Source organism: Taudactylus pleione, unplaced genomic scaffold, assembly GCF_031769625.1.
Source record: "Taudactylus pleione unplaced genomic scaffold, aTauple2 ptg000421l, whole genome shotgun sequence".
NCBI lineage: Eukaryota > Metazoa > Chordata > Amphibia > Anura > Myobatrachidae > Taudactylus > Taudactylus pleione.
The window spans coordinates 1,605,897-1,627,176 of record NW_028284823.1 but is presented as its reverse complement, the minus strand read 5'-3'; the positions used below and the strand labels follow the sequence as shown (position 1 = coordinate 1,627,176).

General features: G+C 47.1%; 1 protein-coding gene and 1 long non-coding RNA gene across 2 annotated transcripts; one reads left to right on the top strand and one right to left on the bottom strand.

Moving 5' to 3' along the window:
• Nucleotides 1-3,585: 3,585 nt before the first annotated feature.
• On the bottom strand, nucleotides 3,586-5,726 carry IER5 (immediate early response 5). The gene has a single exon (XM_088447138.1). The coding sequence runs from the start codon at nucleotides 5,585-5,587 to the stop codon at nucleotides 4,763-4,765; it is 825 nt and encodes a 274-aa protein (XP_088303264.1). The 5' UTR covers nucleotides 5,588-5,726; the 3' UTR covers nucleotides 3,586-4,762.
• Nucleotides 5,727-6,435: 709 nt separating this feature from the next.
• Nucleotides 6,436-20,630, top strand: LOC148506195 (uncharacterized). Its single transcript, XR_015869810.1, has 5 exons — nucleotides 6,436-6,883; nucleotides 7,032-7,140; nucleotides 9,938-10,104; nucleotides 17,447-17,498; nucleotides 20,042-20,630. It is a non-coding gene; the product is annotated as an uncharacterized LOC148506195 (long non-coding RNA).
• The last annotated feature ends 650 nt before the right edge of the window (nucleotides 20,631-21,280 follow it).

Genomic DNA, 21,280 nt, shown 5'->3' with positions numbered 1-21,280 from the left:
GGTTATTTTATCCATATAGGTTTAGACGACCTGAGGTGACAATTCCCATAATTTAGCTTTGGAATTGGGAGACCGGATACAATGGGGGGAGGATTCAATTGGACGTGACGTGCTGCCAGGCGATGCGGTGATGCCCGGCTACGCACCTACCAGTGACGGTAGTGCAGACATCGCAAGTTTTCCCTCGCACCTCCATGAGGTGTGAGGGACAACCGGACATACCAGCAGGCGCAATGTGCCATTCCGGAACGGCACCTTGTATTCATTTGAATTCCCCCATGAAACATGACATCTATTCAGGCCAGACAATACACCAATTTCATTTCTGGATGTACAATCAAAGGAAAACTTATTACACATCTTATTTTTGGGTATATATGGAGTCCAGTCGATCAGGATAACGAAAATAAGCTTTGTCATTTGGGAGATTTCTAGTAGCCAGTTCTGAGAATAGCAAGCCACATGGAAGCCCAGGCTAATGTGCACTGGCATGGCTGCACAATGTCCAGCACTGTGGCCTACCTATGTAAGGCATGGCCACTTCTAAACATACTCAGCTGGGTCACTGGCTGCATGTAAGGTTATAGAAGGGGTTAAGATTTCCTAAACAGGACAATACATCCCCCCCACCTCCCCTCTTCCTTCCACATCTTCCTAAAGAGGGCAGGATGTGAGGCTACCTCCCCCCTCCTTCCCCAGGGAGAATGGTTGTGTCAGGAATGCAGCCAGCTCTTCTAGCTCACTGGATTCCAGAGCTGTGAGGCAGACAAGGAAAAGGAGGGGAAGGGAGGGCGAGGCCGCCGGTATTCCTCTCATGTGATTATGTGGAAGGCTGAGAAAGAACAGGATCTGTCCGAGACCCTGTGGAATATTGCCTGAAGGGGAGAGCAGCAGAGTGCACACTCCCACTCATTGCTGAGTGAGCACCCATGTACAGAGTGTGGTGAGAGGTTAGCCTACAAAATTCATATACATAAAAGTTCTAAAAGAAATGATGGATTCTCCAGATCACACACAGCCTACATAAGGGTAGACTGGACATACATTAGAGGGTATCCCTGCCTTGCACTCACTTATTTTCTGTAAAGGACCTTAGTACCTTGAAAGCTAGAAATGACTGGCATGAAATGCTTTACTCTGTGTTTTTTGGGGGGAAAAGGCTAAAACAAAACGACCATTGCCACTTATTATAAAACCTAGTAATGCAAGTTTTTGCCAAGTGACTCAGTAGAACACAATGCCAATGTGTGTGGTATTTGCTGCCTTAATTCTGCAACATCGACGTGAATGAAGAGGTGTTTGCATTTTTTTCTAGGCGTTAAATGAAAATCACTATTTGGCCATAGAACATGTAAAGCCCTCTTTGAGCGGTTAAAGGTGTTGTGATCGTTAGGTCTTCCAAGCTCACTTTATGGTGATGGTAAGAGGATTACCTAACAGCTACATGGATCCTGGGGCTTGGTCTAACCCCCATCCATAATACATTAATAGATCAAGCTACATGGAAGCACAAAGAATCTTCCCATTATCTCACTTGCAAGCAGAATGAAAACCAACACTTTAAAAATAGATGTTTAAAAGTACTGAAAATCTCAGTCTGGTACCATGTGGCTACAGTCATAGGATCAGGTCAGCAGACTGATCTTCCATTAAAAATAATTCAATGCATAATATCTAAGAAAGCAAGGGTTACGAATTACAGGACAAAGGCCCCTGGGTCCAGCTGTAAACTCCATCTAGTGACATGACCATTTTGGGGCAAAGCTGCTGAAGGAACCCGGCTTGATCTACAACAAAGTAAACTTCTGCTGCTGGAAAACATTAGTTGGTTTATTCCAGACGACACCTCCCCCCCCCTTCCTGCTTTCTATCCAGAGCCTAGCTGACTGGTCTACACAGCCCCACTAACACACAAGTACTGTAGTCTCTTCACAGGATTAGTGCTTGCAAACTGAATTATTTCCCAAAGAATAATTCATGATCTACATGCAAAGGATCGTGGGAACAGGAACACAAACAATGCTCCATGTGATATACTGCCTCATATCACTGTATGCCAGTGTAAGGTAGCAGATTATATAAACACGGATCTTACTCTCATACCAGAGACAGGCTATACTAAGACATTGCAGCAAGTCTGACAGTGTACACACTGGCACCACGTCTTACAAGATTAGCTCATGGCTTCTCGCTCTTGCTTAAAAATAGATTCAGAGCTGTTTTTGACCTGCATATGGCATTTCCTGGAGGTAATAGGCTGTGTTCATGCCTGGTATCATATAATACGGTACTGTCCTCTCAATATTTAGGCACTCTACCTATAAGGTTTGATATAATGAATGCCTTTAAATTGCTATGAACAGGTATCTAAGCAACAAACCCTATCAATGGTTATTAGGTCTGGTTTCATGCATTTAAATACAGCCCTTCCATTCTCTAAAGACTAGTGATGTCTTATACCAGGGTCACAACCAATTTGCAGTAAATTCAGAAGGCATTTTAATATCCACTCTGCTCACAAAACGACCTCCACTGCATGTAACAATTCTGTTATGAAACGACTCTTGCTAATGCTGAAAGCTCATGGTGGTGAATAGATTACTTCTTCCAGCACTGGTAAGAGCATTCATTTCCACAAACAATTCATGACCTTTGGCCAGGCCAGAGGTGACTGTCACCCCCCACCTGCTCCCTGTATGTGAGAGGACCCAGGATCTGCAGCTATCATGGTGCAGTCAGACAAGGAAGCTCATTTGCATCAGCCACAGGAACGGACTTTATACCCAGATTTAACCATGACGACAGCAGAGGTGATATAAATAGCTATTGCTCTGGAGAGGTTACATATTTAATGTTACAACACAGATAGCACGCAACTGATCTAACGCGTGGACTATGGACTGTACATGCATATAAACAAAATCTAGCCAGTTACAGCTGGCAGTGAAATAACATTTTCTGTGGTAATATGGAGCAGGCAGACCATTATGTGTCAGTTATAAACCACCAGAGTTGCAGGTAAGGCTTAGGAATATAATTATACCAGACCCAGATTTACCAGTTACACTTTTGATTATACAGGAGCTTTCTCCATTGAGACAGGATCTCAACTGACTTTAAGGGTTACTCAGCATGACACCGCTCCCCTCTCCTCCCCTGGACAGTACATCATCTTTAGATTACATACTTGCCATCTGTGCATTCATTTCTATTGTACATTGATGAACAACAGTGCAGACCCATTCTTCATGAACAGGGTTGAATGCACCAGATCATTAATGGAGTGCTATAAGGTTCATGTGTGTAGCAGTCTACTATAGGACTAAATAAAGATCTGTGTTCAAAAATAGGTTAGTATGGAAGCGAATAGGTATATGGTGGAACATATGTGAACATTGTGTAAATAGAGAACAAGGAAAGCAAAGCTTGGTAACAGCATATAACCTTCATGTAATACAACTTGACATTATTTTACACGATGCAGCTTGTGCCCGATTGAAGTCAAAAAATGTAATCGCGCTAGGTACTGTAAGCCGGCGACACAGGAAATGCACATCCCACACAAGCAAACCAGGAATCAGAGGAAACTTTTCAAAATATTTAATACGTGTCAAACACGTAGAAACGTCATTTTATACAGAAATCCATGTTACAGCATTGAGCTTTAAAAATACTGTAAACTCCAATGGTAATTACTTCTTGCCAGATGTCCCACCTTCTAAAACAAAGGCAGGAGGGACCAGCGTTATGGACAGAGCTGTATGAAATCACAAGCACCAAGTCTGACCAGCTGTCAAGAAATACATATACATTATACTTATAGGGCTTTGCGTGTCCCAACGTTAACACAAATAAAACACTGAACAGTCACTTCCTCATGCTTCTACAGGTCAGTAACCATGTCTGTGAGCGGCTGGGAAGGAGATACTGGGAAATGCCTATGCACCAAAGGGCTTTTATCTATATAAATATATATTTTTTAACTGTTGACTAATTTAGAAGTCAGAGTGGTCCCTTTGAACAATGAAGAATGCAGCGGATCCAGGCTGGGCAGAAACAATGACTGGTGGTCCAGACTGTTGTCAGTTATTTGGTATTTTCCCACAAGTCGGGACATGTAACAGAAAGGAGTGGCTGTGTAAACTGAATTTACAGCCCCAGCACACAATTGGTGGTGTAATAATAATGGGTAGTGTTGGGAACTTCCCTCCCCCCCCACCTCCCATAGTGGTGGGGAACTCCCCTTGCACGTGGTGACCAACAGAATTGGGGGAGGGTGAAATGTTCTTAGCAAGGGATTTGGGGGGGGGGGGGGGTAATTAAGTGTATAGCTTTGCCCTTGGGGTCCCTCATCTTTAAATTTAAGAACCCTACGGTATACATTTAACCCATTTGGTGCCAGACAATCCCCCCACCCCTTCCATATAGTTAAACATTGATGGAACAGTGGATGATGGTGCCACCACCCGCAGGCCCTGCACCACCTCTAACCATGAGCAGTGTCCGGGCAGTAAGGCACGCAGCCCGCTCCTTGTCAGCAGCAGTCCCCTGACAATGCATGGGTTAGCTCAGTGCTGACACCGGGATGTGACACATCAGGGTGGGAACTTTTTTTTTTAGACCCCCTCCCCAGATCCGTTATGGAACAAATTCAACTTTATCCAGCCCACACATGGGAGACAGGTAACATGGGACAGCGTGACTCCAGTCCGATCAGCCAGCGTCTGTGAGGGGACAGTCCTGGGGGGAGGGGTGAGGGGCATCAGAAGGCCTCTATGGCCGTGCTCCAGGGGGTGATGCTGGAGCTGATGGCCGGCTCGCTGCAACTCTGTCCTGTGGGGGCAGCAGAGTCCAGTTCCTGCACCTCCTGTCCCGGCTCAGCAGCCCCCTCCGCCCCCGGCTCCTTGGTGAGCAGTCCCGAGAAGCTGGAGCCGAAGATGCTGATGAGATTGGCCACGTTCTCCGTCTCCATCTCCTCCTCCGCCTCCTCCCCGGGCTCCGGCACCTCCTGCTCTCTCTGCTCCCGCCGAGCTCGCTTGGTGGCCGGACCGTCCGGCGTGTTGCCCCCGCTCCTCTTCCGGCAGCAGGGGCTGGAGGGCTCTGGGTGGCTGGCTTCGGGTTCCCGGCTCTGGGGGTGCGGGGTCGGGCAGACGCGGGAGGACTCAGACAGCGGGCATGAGCAGCAGGGACCCCCGCGGGAGTGGGCAGCGTCCTCCGTCCGGCAGGACCGGGGTACGGGACATGGACAGGTCCGGGTCTCCCGTAGCTCACACGCAGGGTCTCGCTCCGGCCGGCCGTCAACGCCGGGGCATGAGCAGCTCTCCGACCCCCTGCAGTCCTGCGGCCCCTGGTAGAGCGCGTAATCCGGGTGCAGCTCCTCGGGGCTCTGGCTCAGGTACACCTGCTGGGCGCTCCGCAGCACCAGCGACACCATCAGATTCTTGTGCAGCTTGATGCCGCCGCGCTGCACCCGGGAGTGGTAGATCTTCCCCAGCGAGATGCTGACTATGCGGTGCGCCTCCAGGCGGAAGCCCAGCCCGGGGTGCGTCTCCCTCCCTTCAGGCTCGGCGGCGACTTCGCGGTGCATCTTGTGGGTTGGGGAGCAGCGGGCTGGAGGAGCTGGCGCGGCTTCGTTGCCCAGCGTTGCGGCTGTCGGGACTCGGCTGTATAACGTGTCAGCGGCCTGGCAGAGAGCTACGTGCTGACCGCTCCGACCAGATCCCAGCGCCAAGTAAGCGCGGGCGCGCGTCTTCCCACCTCTTATATAGGTGACACGTCACGTCCCCAGTGACCAATCAAAGCGTCCCTCCCTCCCGCTTCCGTGCCAAGGCGCCTACTCACCCTCACGTGGTCCGCAGCCAATCGTCTCTGGCGTGACAGGACGCCTCAATTCGAACTCCGGCCCGCGGAGATTTGTCTTAAAACGGCAACGCCACCCCCACACAAAAACACACAGTGCGTCCATCGGGTCGGCTGCCTGGCGGGACCCGTGCCTATGTCAGTAATAGGCACACGGGGCGTGGTCACACATCCGATCTGGGGTCTGGCTGTAGATAGATGTGTGTGACGTATAGACAGACCTGTGCAGTGTGGGCACGTAGGCACATTGTGTTTGTGTGGTGTTCCCGCTTTAAGGGCGGCAGTGTTTTGGTAGTGTGACGGTTCCCAGGCTGATGTAATGCTGTTGTAAGTTTCAAAAACTAGTGTCATGTGATGCTGTGTGAGGTCAGAGGACGGGGCTGCCTGTCTCGTTCTCTGTGTGCCAGTGTGTGTGTGTGTACCTCCTGTGTGTGCCTCAGCACGCACACACCACAGTACCTGCTGCAGTCCACTGTCATAGACATATGATCACACATATATATATATATATATATATATATATACACACACATACTACATTACATAGCTATCTGATCAGTGTTGTACAATGACAAATTTATATTCTTCTGCATGTTGGATGCAATTCTTATTCTATGCTTCTTGACTTACTATCTATTGATGTAAAAGATTTGAAAGAATAAAACAATACACTTACATAAACAGCTTAATTTCTTAAGGGCCCCGTACACAGTACAATGAGTACCCACCTATGCGATCAACGATCTGATGGCTGACATATCGGGCAGTCCCCACACACGGGGCGATCCGGTGCCCGACCGCCCAATATGCCGCCACCCCCGCATGTGATCGTTTGTCGCTTCTCCAGATCTCATGTGCATGCAGAAAGACCTGGAGGAACGACGGACGACCCAACGGGAGCGCACAATGGACAATATGCCTACACATGGAACTATATAGCTGCTATATATTTCCAATCGGCCGCTATATCGCTCCGATTGTGGGGCCCTTTAGTCTTTGGGACACTTCAAGGTGTCTGTTTTTGGTGAGTTTTTTTTTTTTATTTAATTTAAGTGTTTTGACAATGCTAATAATAATTCCTCACACCTCACTGGCATGCTAAAGCAAATGTTGATAAATGGCTTTGACATTTATGATTTTTTTAATTTGTTTAATTTATTATTTGTTTTTAGAAAACACGGAAGTACAAGACACAGCAATAAGAAAGACAGCATTATGGTGGTTCCGAGAGGTAACTACACCAGTATGGACTTCACCTAACTTCAGGGATGCTAGCAAACAGTTAAGTTTAAACTACACTACATGGCCAGTAGTGTCTGGTCACCTCTTCTAATTAGTGTGTTTGACTATTACAGAGCCACCCATTGCTAACGTGCATAAAATCAAGCATTTCGCCATGCAATCTCCATAGTGATATTACATTAGTAGGACAAAAGGTTGTACTGCAGAGCTCAGAAAATGTCAATATGGCATATGATGCCAGTTTCCAAAAAGTTAGTTCATCACCCTGCTAGATTTTCCCCCTGTCACCTGTAAGTGCTGTTATTGTGAAGTGGAAACATCTAAGGGCAATAAGAACTCAGCTGCGAAGGGGTAGGCTACACCACTTCTAATGCTTAAAAATGTTCTGTACTCTTATGAAACACAGCTGTGCTACTGCCTCAGCTCATGTCACCACTGTTCCATGGCAGCTTCACAGATTGGGTTTCCATGGATAGGCACCCACACACAAACCTCCGTTCACCATGTGCTATGCCAAACGGCTGGAGTGGTGACAAGCACATTGCCTATGGACTAAAGAGCAGCGGGGCGTGGCCTAGCGCTTCATGACTTAAGTGTTATTGCTCCTAGATTTTCTCTGTAGTGATTCACAATTCTCCATCTGATGATTAACTAATCTGGATTTAGCAAAACCAGGAAACTGTAACGTTTGGTGGAGGAAGTACATTGGTCTGGGGCTGTTCCTCATGGTTTGGCCTAAACCACTTCATTCCAATATGGAAAAATATTAATGCAATAGCACACAGCAGTGGTTCCCAAACTCTGTGCTCAAGGCACCCTACTAGTCCAGGTTTTAAAGAATACATTGTTTAAGCACAAGTGACTTAATTGGTTTCTCAGTCATTATACCATATGTGAACATGCATAGACAGGGCCTATGCAAGGTTTCAGGGCGCCCTAGGCAAAGGTTCATAATGCAGCCCCTGTTTTCCCCCCAAACCCTCCGCCCAGCTCACAGACACATACACTGCGCCCTAATACTATTCACATGACCCGAATTAAAGGGATGATTCCCCCCTGCAGTGCCCCCAGTAGTAAGGGCCCCTGTAGTGCCCCCAGTTGTAAAATGCCCTTGCAGTGCCCCCAGTAGTATGGCTCCCTGCAGTGCCCCCGTAGTAATGCCCCTTGAAGTGCCCCCGGTATTGAGGGCCCCTGTAGTGCCCCCAGTTGTAGTGCACCCATATGATGCCCCTGTAGTGCCCCCTGTAGTAAGCCCCCCCCGCGCGCACACATAAAAAAAATACACACGAATGCACACGAAAAAAAAAATACCTTACACCCCGCTCCAGTACCTGCTACCATCCGTCCCCGGCGCCTGCTCCTCGGAACTATGCACTGCGGGACCCGGAAGCCGGAGCTCAGGAGTGAGCTCCATCCTCCGGCTGACGCCCGGGGAGAGGGGGAGAGAGAAGGAGCCGGGTGCCCGCTGGTAACACAATCTCAGCGGGCGCACGGCAAATGGGGGGTGCGATCGCTGGGCTGGCGGGCCCCTTAAGCCGCCGGGCCCCATAGCAACCGCACCCCCTGCACCCTCCGTAGTTAGGCGGACTCAGAAGCGCCCTCTAGTGGCCGGTGCCCCTAAGCTTGCCTAATGGCAGCGCCGGCTCTACGCATGGATTTCCTTTAAACCTGGACTGTTAGGGTGCCTGGAGGAACGAGTTTTGGAAACCCTGGCATACAGTGTAATTTTACTTAAAAAATAAATAAATAAAATGCTTCCAACTCTGTGATAACAGAAGCCCTTTTTATCAGGATGATAAGGCCCCCATCAGGGCCGGTGCTTGGGTGTTCGGTGCCCCTGGAAACTATAAATTTGATTCCTCTTCACCTCCGTCAGAGACAGGCAGCTGCCTGCTGTCTCTCTCCCTCCCACTGTATGGCGGGTCTTCCTCCTGGCGTTGTGGTGCGCAGCTGAGGCAGCTCCTCCATTGCTCCTCTTCTTGGGAACAGCACACCACACAGAGAGAGAGAGAGCGGGTGTGTGCGCGCGCAACGTGATGTCATCACTTCTAAACTACCGGTCTACATGCTATTGGTGGCAGTGGCGCTGCTTATAATAACTTAACAAGGCTGGGGAATGAACTAGCTCCTCCCACTCAGGGGCAGGCAATGACGGGCAATGAAATCAGTTTCTGACTGGGCGGTCGTGGACATTTAAATTCAGGTGGATCGGTGATCTGGCTAATGGGTGGTCCAAAGTCTGGACCGCCCATTAGCCAGATCGCCGATCCGCCTTAATTTAAATGTAATTTATGTCCAGGGTCGCCTGGACCACCCCGTACTGCGCATGCTTCGCAGTGTGAGTGCGTGAGTTAGCATTACAATCGCACTGCGATCACCTAGGCAGATATTTCTGAGTAAGGTCAGACCTGCTGTAATTCTGCGTGAGCAGCCGATGTTACCAGCTGTTCCTGATGTATATGCAGGACTGTAAGGTATTATGGATGTGAGATAGCGGTAGTGGGCGTCTCTATGCTGACTGTGCAACGGCTTTGCGATTGCATGCATTAGCATATTTTCACAGCAGACTTGCATGTGTTATCGCAGCCGCGATCGCAATAGCGATCCGTAGTGAATCAGGCCCATTGACATTAATTACAATAACAAAACCTATGTCTTATTTTACAGGCATTTTTTTGATGCTTATTACTTATATCTTATTAATGTATCTGTGTAGCAATGCATTATCACCACAGTTGTAGCAGGCCATACATTTCTCAGGCAGAACTGGATATTTGGTGCAATGCAATAGTGGAATTGACTGGCCTGTAATTTTAGTGTATTCTTTTCCCACCAGGTTCGCTAGCAGGGTTCACACAGCCCGATACTGTGAGCGTGGACATGACCCATTGCTCTCTACAAATGAGGCCAAGCCAACTTGGGGATGTGGCTGCACACCCTTGGGAGACACCACAGGTCCAGGATTATGAGAGGGAATAGGGCTAATCTAGGCCCCAAACACAGGTACCCACTGTATACACACACACTGTAATATATATATATATATATATATATATATATATATATATATATATATATATATATATAGGGCTGCCTTGTGGATAGAGCCCTGGTGCGGGCTGATGAGAAGGTAGACCAGTCAGGCTGCCAGTGGAGACAGTTTAAGTGGGACTGTGGCAGCCACAGAGCCAAGTGAAGCCAAGCTATCCATTGGGGGTCAGGGGGCCTGGGTCCAGATCTGCAGATGGCAGGGAGGACCACAAATCTCTCAGACTGTACGTGTGATGTTGAAGCAGCTGTCCACTGTAGTCAGGGTTCAAGCAGTGAGGTAGTGCCCTGCATGGGGGCTAGGCTGTTTATTATTTTGATCCTGAAATGCTGTCAGTAAAGCACAATTTATTTTAATTTTAACCTGCAAAGCTGCGTATGAATCTGTTATTATGCACCTACTGACTGCACCACTGACCTCTCTACAAAGCTAATTCCCCTGTGGTATCACAACATATTTTTAAAATTATTTTAGGCACCTTTCTAGCACTGACACTATTAATATCTTGCACATGATACCTTATTGAACATAAGGTTATTCTTATATTATATTGACTTGAAGCACTGTTTGGCACTGGTTATCAAGTTCACTGTTCACTATATCTATATATATATATATATATATATATATATATATATATATATATATACACACACCCATCGACCATAACAAAAACCACTGAGTTGAATAACATCGATTATCTCGTTACAATGGCACTTGTCAAGGGGTGGGATATACAATACAAGTTAATTCCCAGTGCTGACTTTAGTGTGCATAACTGTAACTTTGCGTAAACACCTTAAATGTGGATAATTAGTACCCTGTATGACCAGGACTCTCTCTATACAATGGACAACCTCCTTCTTTACTCACTGTACGTGAGCTGAGCAAACAAGAAAGGAGAATTGTCCAAAATATTTTAGATGTGAAAGAAATTATTTGAATTTAAATTATATAGTATTGTACTATTGTAACGAGATAATCAATGTTATGCACCTCACCTGCCAGAAATATATACACTTATCTATATATATATATTTTGCACCTATTTAGCGCCCTCAAATCTTTTTTTGTTATTTGTTGGGGCCCACTAACGGGTTCCGAATCGAGGTGCTGCTTAATTTTCAGCGCAAGATAAAGGTATTGTGTATTGATTATATATATATATATATATATATATATATATATATAATGTCCTTATTGTTCGGCTATCACGAATATGCAAGCCAGGTTGCCCTCCTAATTAGACATATACGTTATCTTACTATAGCATTGCCAGGGACGTATCTATAATGGGTGCTGGATGTGCGGTGCACATGGGCGCCCCCGGATCCAGGGGGCCCGCACCGCACACCCTGCAACCATATTATCTAATACTTACCTCCGCCGTGGCCATTTTTCCGGCGTTTTGCGCATGCGCAGTGAGGAAATTGCAGGGAAAATGGTGGCCACGCCATTTCCCCCGGCGATCTGCGCATGCGCAGTAAACTCTGGGCACACTCTAGTGCCCAGAGTTTACTGATGCTGCGGTGGCTGGCCATCCGCGTCAGTCGGCTGCCGAGGAGATAGGAGGGGGCCCCCGGCGAGGAATGCACACGGGCCCCCTCCTCTCTTAAAACGCCCCTGAGCATTGCATGCAAATTTATTAGGGCCTAAGACCTTTTCATCAGGACTACATGTTTGTTTCTATGTAGTCCTGATGAAAAGGTCTTAGGTCCTTGAAATGTCGACTTATATATTTATATTTTTGATGACTAGTAAACACGCTATTTATTGAATTCAGAAGTGCCACCTCTTTTCCATATTTTTGGCGGGGCTGCTATGCAACGCTATAGTAAGATAATGTGTGTGTGTGTGTGTATATATATATATATATATATATATATATATATATATATATATATATATATATATATATATATATATATATATAAAAAGTTTTGAGAATGACACAAGTATTGGTTTTCACAAAGTTTGCTGCTTCAGTGTTTTTAGACCTCTTTGTCAGATGTTACTATGGTATACCAAAGTAAAATTACAAGCATTTCAAAAGTGTCCAAGGCTTTTATTGACACAATTACTTGACTGATGGCCGCCCATTCTTGCCTAATCAATTCTTGCAGTTTGCCAGAATTTGTGGGTTTTTGTTGTCCACCTTGAGGATTGACCACAAGTTCTCAATGGGATTAAGGCCTGGGGAGTTTCCTGGCCATGTACATAAAATTTCGATGTTTTGTTCCCCGAGCCACTTAGTTATCACTTTTGCCTTATGGCAAGGTGCTCCATCATGCTGGAAAAGGCATTGTTCGTCACCAAACTGTTCTTGGATGGTTAGGAGAAGTTGCTCTTGGAAGATGTTTTAGTACTAATCTTTATTCATGGCTGTGTTCTTAGGCAAAATTGTGAGTACGCCCTTTCCCTTGGCTGAGAAACCAACCCCACATATGAATGGTCTCAGGATGTTTACTGGCATAACACAGGACTGATGGTGGCGCTCACCTTTCTCCAGAAAAGCATTTTTCCAGATGCCCCAAACAATCTGAACGGATTCATCAGAGAAAATAACTTTACCCCAGTCCTCTGCAGTCCAATTCCTGCTGAGGACTGGGGTAAAGTTATTTTCTCTGATGAAATCGGTCTGTCCATGATGTATTTCGTGGAGAGAAGAGGCTTCTTTGCTGCCCTTCTTGACACCAGGCCATCCTCCAAAAGTCTTCGCCTCACTATGCGTGAAGATGCACTCACACCTGCCTTCTGCCATTTCTGAGCAAGCTCTGCACTGGTGGTGCCCTGATCCCGCATCTGAATCAACTTTAGGAGACAGTCCTGGCGCTTGCTGGACATTATTGGGCGCCCTGAAGCCTTCTTCACAACTATTGAACCTCTCTCCTTGAAGTTCTTGATGATCCGATAAATGGTTGATTTAGGGTGCATGCTTACTAGCAGCAATAACCTTGCCTGTGAAGCCCTTTTTGTGCAAAGCAATGATGACAGCACGTGTTTCCTTGCAGGTAACCATGGTTAACAGAGGAAGAACAATGATTTCAAGCTTCATCCTCCTTTTAAAGCTTCCAGTCTGTTATTCTAACTCAATCAGCATGACAGAGTGATCTCCAGCCTTGTCCTCGTCAACACTCTCACCTGTGTTAACAAGAGAATCACTGACATGGTGTCAGCTGGTCCTTTTATGGAATGGCTGAAATGCAGTGGAAATGTTGTTTTTGGGATTAAGTTCATTGTCATGGCAAAGAGGTACTTTGCAATTAATTGCAATTCATCTGATCACTCTTTATGACTTTCTGGAGTATATGCAAATTGCCATCATAAAAACTGAAGCAGCGGACTTTGTGAAAACCAATACTTGTGTCATTCTCAAAACTTTTGGCCAGGGCTGTACGTACGTACGTACACACACACACAAACAGACACAGGTACACACAGACACAGGTACACACACACACACACAGGTACACACTTGTTAACTGAACCTGTATTTGTGTTTTGGTACAATCAAAGCCTGAAAAAAACACTATGCACTATATAGCACTATAGGATTTTGTTTTAAATGTGATGAGATTGCTCTGTGATAAGTGAAAGCTCTTCACATGCCTGTCAAAATGCAATCCATTTCCTAAATAGTAATTTACTTACATTTGTAGAGCGGTATCTTTTCATGGATAAACATTACAATGCATTCTAAAGCATAACAACATCCTCTAATTTTATAAGCAGCTAATCTTTGTCTGAGCTACAAGGGGATAAACAATGCAATGCACTTGGATAGGATGGGAACTAATTTAAGACTGCCAGGCGACAGCCTGATGCACAGTAGGAGCCTGACAGACCGCAGTGTTCATAGCCACTAACAGTGTGAAGTACCAGAAAATTGGGGCCAAGCACCGTCAAGATGAAAATCCATTCTATTGTTCCTCACAAAAAGCTGTATATTGGTAGTCTATTTTCTATTTAAATTTTATGTTTTGGAAATGGAATTGTTAAAAAGTATGGCGCAATACCATCTATTTTTAACTAAGTTATAAGGAACAATGGCGTATCTTTATCCCAGGTGCCCGGAGGCAAGATAAATGTTGGTGCCCCCCCCCCCCAAACTAAAATGTACCACCTCCCCAGCACCTATGCCAGCTCCAGCTGCCGCCGCCCCTCTTATGCAGTTCCTTTTATATAATGCCCCCAGTAGTGGTCCTCCTATGCAGTGCCCGCCTATGTAGTGTTCCCCAGTAATGGTCCCCCTATGCATGACCTCCAATAGTGAGCCCCCGGTAGTGAGCCCCCGGTAGTGAGGCCCCTGTAGTTGCCCCCAGTAGTGAGGCCCCAGTAGTGAGGCCCCTGTAGTTGCCCCCAGTAGTGAGGCCCCTGTAGTTGCCCCCAGTAGTGAGGCCCCTGTAGTTGCCCCCAGTAGTGAGGCCCCTGTAGTTGCCCCCAGTAGTGAGGCCCCTGTAGTTGCCCCCAGTAGTGAGGCCCCTGTAGTTGCCCCCAGTAGTGAGGCCCCTGTAGTTGCCCCCAGTAGTGAGGCCCCTGTAGTTGCCCCCAGTAGTGAGGCCCCTGTAGTTGCCCCCAGTAGTGAGGCCCCTGTAGTTGCCCCCAGTAGTGAGGCCCCTGTAGTTGCCCCCAGTAGTGAGGCCCCTGTAGTTGCCCCCAGTAGTGAGGCCCCTGTAGTTGCCCCCAGTAGTGAGGCCCCTGTAGTTGCCCCCAGTAGTGAGGCCCCTGTAGTTGCCCCCAGTAGTGAGGCCCCTGTAGTTGCCCCCAGTAGTGAGGCCCCTGTAGTTGCCCCCAGTAGTGAGGCCCCTGTAGTTGCCCCCAGTAGTGAGGCCCCTGTAGTTGCCCCCAGTAGTGAGGCCCCTGTAGTTGCCCCCAGTAGTGAGGCCCCTGTAGTTGCCCCCAGTAGTGAGGCCCCTGTAGTTGCCCCCAGTAGTGAGGCCCCTGTAGTTGCCCCCAGTAGTGAGGCCCCTGTAGTTGCCCCCAGTAGTGAGGCCCCTGTAGTTGCCCCCAGTAGTGAGGCCCCTGTAGTTGCCCCCAGTAGTGAGGCCCCTGTAGTTGCCCCCAGTAGTGAGGCCCCTGTAGTTGCCCCCAGTAGTGAGGCCCCTGTAGTTGCCCCCAGTAGTGAGGCCCCTGTAGTTGCCCCCAGTAGTGAGGCCCCTGTAGTTGCCCCCAGTAGTGAGCACCCTGTAGTTGCCCCCAGTAGTGAGCACCCTGTAGTTGCCCCCAGTAGTGAGCACCCTGTAGTTGCCCCCAGTAGTGAGCACCCTGTAGTTGCCCCCAGTAGTGAGCACCCTGTAGTTGCCCCCAGTAGTGAGCACCCTGTAGTTGCCCCCAGTAGTGAGGCCCCTGTAGTTGCCCCCAGTAGTGAGGCCCCTGTAGTTGCCCCCAGTAGTGAGGCCCCTGTAGTTGCCCCCAGTAGTGAGGCCCCTGTAGTTGCCCCCAGTAGTGAGGCCCCTGTAGTTGCCCCCAGTAGTGAGGCCCCTGTAGTTGCCCCCAGTAGTGAGGCCCCTGTAGTTGCCCCCAGTAGTGAGGCCCCTGTAGTTGCCCCCAGTAGTGAGGCCCCTGTAGTTGCCCCCAGTAGTGAGGCCCCTGTAGTTGCCCCCAGTAGTGAGCACCCATAGTTGCCCCCAGTAGTGAGCCCCTGTAGTTGCCCCCAGTAGTGATGGCCCCCACCGCGCGCACACACAAAAACAACAAACAAGCACTTACCTTTATCCCCGCTCCAGTGCTGCTGCCGTCCATCCCCGGCGCCCGCTCCTCGGCACTATGGGAGTGACGTCATTACGTCACTCCCATAGTACACTGCGGGACCCGGAAGACGGAGGGAGCTCCGTCCTCCGGCCGCCGCCGGGGGTTTGAATAGCGGGCGCCCGGCAAATGGAGGGTGCAGGGGGTGCGACCGCACCCCTTGCACCCTCCGTAGTTATGCCAATGGAGGTGGAGCGCCGATCAGCGGCGCTCCTTCTCCATGCAGCTCCCGGGGACATTGGAGCCAGGTGCCTCCTTCAGGGCTGACGCCCGGCGGCAAATGACTCCATTGTCTCCGGGAGTTCCGCCATTGATAAGGAAGATTATTTACGGCTGGAAACAAGATAGAGGTCCTATAACATCCAATTTTCAGCAGAAGAAAAGCCCAATAGCATAGTAATTGATATTATTAGTATACATTTATTAACCATGCTGACCTCATAGCTGAGCCACAGACACATATAGATAAATGGGATCCCACAAGCACTGTCTAACAGGGACTCAAGACGGCCCTGCTTTGCGTTTTAACATATACCCTTTGCTGAAACATGTTGTAGGGAGATATTGTTTGGGCTGAACCAAAATAAATGACAAAGCAGGGCTGTTGCTAGCCATAGGGGAATACTAGGCAGCACCCCTTCATAGAACCACTGACATAAACTCCGTAAGCTAGTCTATCCAATTACATTCCCTCTATACAGTACACTCATAACTTGACATATTTACTCCTTCTTCATTTTCATATCCTGCTGACCCTAGGCCAACATTCCTCCTCTCCATAACTATCTATTCCAAAAAGCTGTCATTTTTGCGATGACAGCTTTTCAGGAATTAGATAGTTTTACCTCTCTACAATAATTTACCGCAGCTGGAATCCGTGCTGCGCATGCGCTGTTACATTCGTAAAAGCAGCGCATGCGCAGCACTGCCTACAGCTGCGGTAACTCTGTGTGCCCCTCACAACCCCCCTCCCATGTCCCCCACCGTCCCCGACTTATCTGTCTACTGCAGCCGCCTCAGGCTCCGTCTGCTGTTCTGACACTGTGTTCTCCAGGCAGAACACAGTAACGTTTTTTTCTAAACTTTACTGTGTTCTGGCTGGAGAACACAGTGTCAGAGCAGCCATCGTAGCCAGAGGAGAGACCTGGGAGCGCCGGAGGAAGACGCCAGGGGACCCGCCCACGCTGACACAGGTAAGTGTCACCTGCTATTCACCACCTCACAGTGGCGGATAGTAACTCCATCAAATTCCAAAAATACATAGGTAATTTTCGGAATTTGATGAATAGCATAATTTCCATATCCCCGTACTAATGTATGGGGAGTGTGGAAATTAACGTAGGTGGACTTAACCAGGAGATATCAGTCTGTGTTAAGTGTCTTTATGAATACTAAAATAACGGTAATTAAGGGAAATGTCCTTAAAAACGTTATTTTAGTGTTGATGAATAAGCCCCTCAGTGTTTATGGATAAAGCTGCATTTCCAGTGACCTCATCTCTTTTATATGGGGAAGTGACAAAAAAAATTTCCTTTCTTGTGTTTATAGGTTGTTTCTTCGCTATTGTGTACAATGTACATGTCAGGGATGTGTGAATTAGGTGAGTAAATAACAGGTTCAATCCAAATATTTGGTTTGGGGAAATAAACATTTTCACATTACATGTTAGACTGAGGGCCTGATTCAGCAAGGATCGCAGTAGCAAAGACGCACGCAATTGGTCAATTAATTCGCATTGCGTATGCATGGCAGCCCGTGTGCACGAACTAGCAATTGCGATGGGAAATGCATCTGCAGAGGCTACGCAGACCCCAAGCACATTGATTGACAGGAAGTGCCGTTTGTGGGTGGTGACGGGGGTGGTCGGGCGAACGTAGGCGTGCATAAATGATCCACTGCAATACCATACGTAGCCTAAGGCCTCATAGTGTGCACTGAAGTAAGCAATTCCTGAGTCAGGTCTGACCTGCCTTAACTGTGGTATGGGCCCGATGTTACCCATTATTTTGCTATGTTGCCCATGTATACGGATGTGACTAAAGGGAGGTGGGCGTCCTTATGTTAGGCTGTGATCGCAATGCGATTGCAAACATTTGCATTTCACCGCTAATATTAACAACTGTGGTACGGTGGTTCTAGCAGAATAGTGATCCTTGCTGACTAAGGCCTTGAGTTCTCTGTATCTCGATGTGTCCTAATCAACAGCAGTTAGAGACAGTTAGGAAATTGAGGAATCACTTAAAGGGTCTTGGGTTTGATTCCCAAACGAGGCCCAATATGTGTTGAGTTCGTATGTTCTCCGCATGTTTGCCTGGGTTTCCTCCATGTGCACTAGGTTTCCTTCCATAATTGACATCTGACGAAAAAAATTTAACTCAAAGCTGGGTACACACTATGCAATGTCGTTCAATCAGCCGAGGAACGTAAAAATATAGCGAGTGAATCGGCGGGTGTGTACAGACAATATGTCTGTGAATGGCGTAGTTCACAGACATATCTCATCTGTCCTGCAGCACAGCCGACACCAATCTACCTTGCAGATGGCACGTCTGGCTGTGTGTACGGGCATCCCGCCGACCGCCTGTACACTTGCTGGAGGGACACGCCGGTGACTGACATCTCAGCTGGGTGGGCAAATTCAAATGCCCACCCAGATTGTGATGTCAGCGCAGACAAATCAAGCGGCCGATTGGTAAGTATGTATTGTCTTACCAATCGACCACTCGGTCTGCTGATCCCTGGGTCAGCGCATATGTTGCCCAGGTGTTTACCCACCATTAGTGTGTATGTCCATAGGAAATATAGATTGTAAGCTCCACTGGAGCAGAAACTGATATGAATGATTAAATAAAGTATAATGCCGAGTACACACTGGAGAGATGATTATCTGGAAGATATCGCAGCCAATGGGCCGACATGTCGTATCCGCTGTACACATCAGAACGATGTAATGAAGGACGAAACAAACCCTCATTCCATCCTTCATTACTGTGCACGGCGCCACATGCAATATCGTCCGGGTTGGCAGTGCAGCATGACCGACAGATATCGCTAATGACCGCGGGAGCGTGCAAATTGGCTGTACACACTGAACGATCCGGCCGATATGTTGTTCCGATTCGGCAGGAAATTACATATCGCGCCGATATTGCTCTACTGTGTACCCAACTCTATGTGCTGTGGAATATGTGTGCACTATATAAATGTTACAATACAGGTGTTTCATTTTTCTTCTCTAACACCTAACTGCTTTCTGAATACCTGCAAAGCAGGGCTGTATCTAGAACAACAAAAAAAACACAACACTGCCTGATAACATAAAAACATGTCATACAAAGCACATAAAGGTGAATGCCCGTACATAGGGCCTGATTCAGAGACTTATGCAAAGGCGAATACGCACGCAATCTAGTGATTGTTTTCCATCACGCATGGATATAAGCTGCACTACGCATGTGCATCGATCGCCTTACGATTACGGACGCACATAGGAATCCATCACAGAGTGACTGACAGGTTGTCAGTGTTGGTATGAGTTTGGCATCCCGGGCGTCGGGATGCCGCCGCTTATATTACCGGTGTCGGTATTCTGAATCACAGCGCTGTGCATAATGTGAGCGATTATGGAAGGGAAAGCTTTGCTAATTTTTGCTCACAGCTCTGTGAGGCTTGAGTAAAACAAACAAGGTAATCCTTCCCAGATTCCGATACAACCTGCCTGCTAAATAAATATGCTCTTAGGAATTAACAGTTGTAAGATGTCTCCACTCCAATCTTACATTTCTATGGTGTCTGTTTATTAATATGTGGTGATAAGCACCTTGGGGTTAATGACAGATTTGTTATGCCTGTAGGAAAAACAGCCCCCCCCCCCCCCCCCCCACTGTGCGGAGACCCTATATGTCAAATATTTATAGTTCCATAGTTCCGAAACGCATGCAACAATGAACACACACTTGTAAAAACTATCATTTTTGATATTGCGGTTATTATTTTATATAAAGTAATGAGATTTATATGTTCAGTGATAGTTCAGGGTCATTGTTATATGTCTCCATGGCGACATCATTCCCCTGACTTGTTAAGACATCATAGATTTGTCAGTCGGAATCCTCTAACCCTTTCTTTTCCCTGATTTGTAAGATTGCGGACCAGAGGAATATCATTTACAGGACCCCAACCTTGTGGAACACTTGGATAAAAGCATTGTAACGAGGCAACGTCAGTACAGCAGAAGCATTGCTCCTCTGTGTGTTTGTTGTGAAGAGTGTTTCAGAGTAGTGTAATGTGAGTTACGTGGCCTGTGTATGATTCAGTCTGTGTGAATAGGACACAGTGTGATGGAACCAGTCTAGGCAGCCTGGACAGAACACTCCCCTGCCTCAGCTGCTCTCTCCCAAAATAACCGCTCCATGGAGGGGGCAGTGAGGGAGACAAAGGGACAACACAGAACGGCATTATCATCTCCCCATGGGGGAGGGTTATAGGTATCCTCAACTGGGAAATGTGTTTAAGTGTGTTTATGTTTACATAGGTGCAGGAGACAGATAAGTGTAATCATATACTTACCTACACTATGCATCTGAATGAGTATATTTAAATAACAACATCAACTAATTGATATTAATTGTAACCTCTGGGCTATCTCTGGTATAACACTTTGCAATTTTATGTAGCTGCCATTTAGTATTATACTGCAAATACAGTGTACCATTGTTTCTGCTCCTTTCTAACATGCTAGCACTGACTTTCAATTTTGTTTAGTAGTAGAATCTTTTTTTTTTTTAAATAGTTTTTGTTATTATATAGTAATATGTCATAAACAGTATACATCATACATCATTGTCAGCATTCCTTTATAGTTTAAATATTTATTTTCTCAGGTACATATTAGGAGCAGATCCTCATAATTGCACATGGAACAAGATAAGACAAAATAAAAATCTTTTCAGGAAGATTAGCCTGTTTTCTGACTAGCTATATATCTCAGATGTTTAGGACAAGAGCAAAAGTAAAGGTGCGTACACACTAGGCAATTTGCTCCATGAGTGACATCATCTAGTGTGTCCCCAGCTGGGGTGTGCTCAGTGTGGTTACCGACGCTGAGCACAAACACTGAATGATATCGTGAACAATATTGTTCAGTGCTGGGCTCACTCCTTCATTCCTGAACATGCAACAACCTGACAATATCGTCAGGTTGGCCTGCATGTTCTGGCGATGAACGACAAAGACAAACGACCAGTGGGAGCGCGTATCGCTGGTCGTTATCGTTCATTGTTTTTGCGCCACAAATGAGCAATATTTTGGACGACTGAATGTTATCGTTCCATCGTCCAAAATATCGCCCAGTGTGTATGCACCTTTAGATTTTCGTAAAAT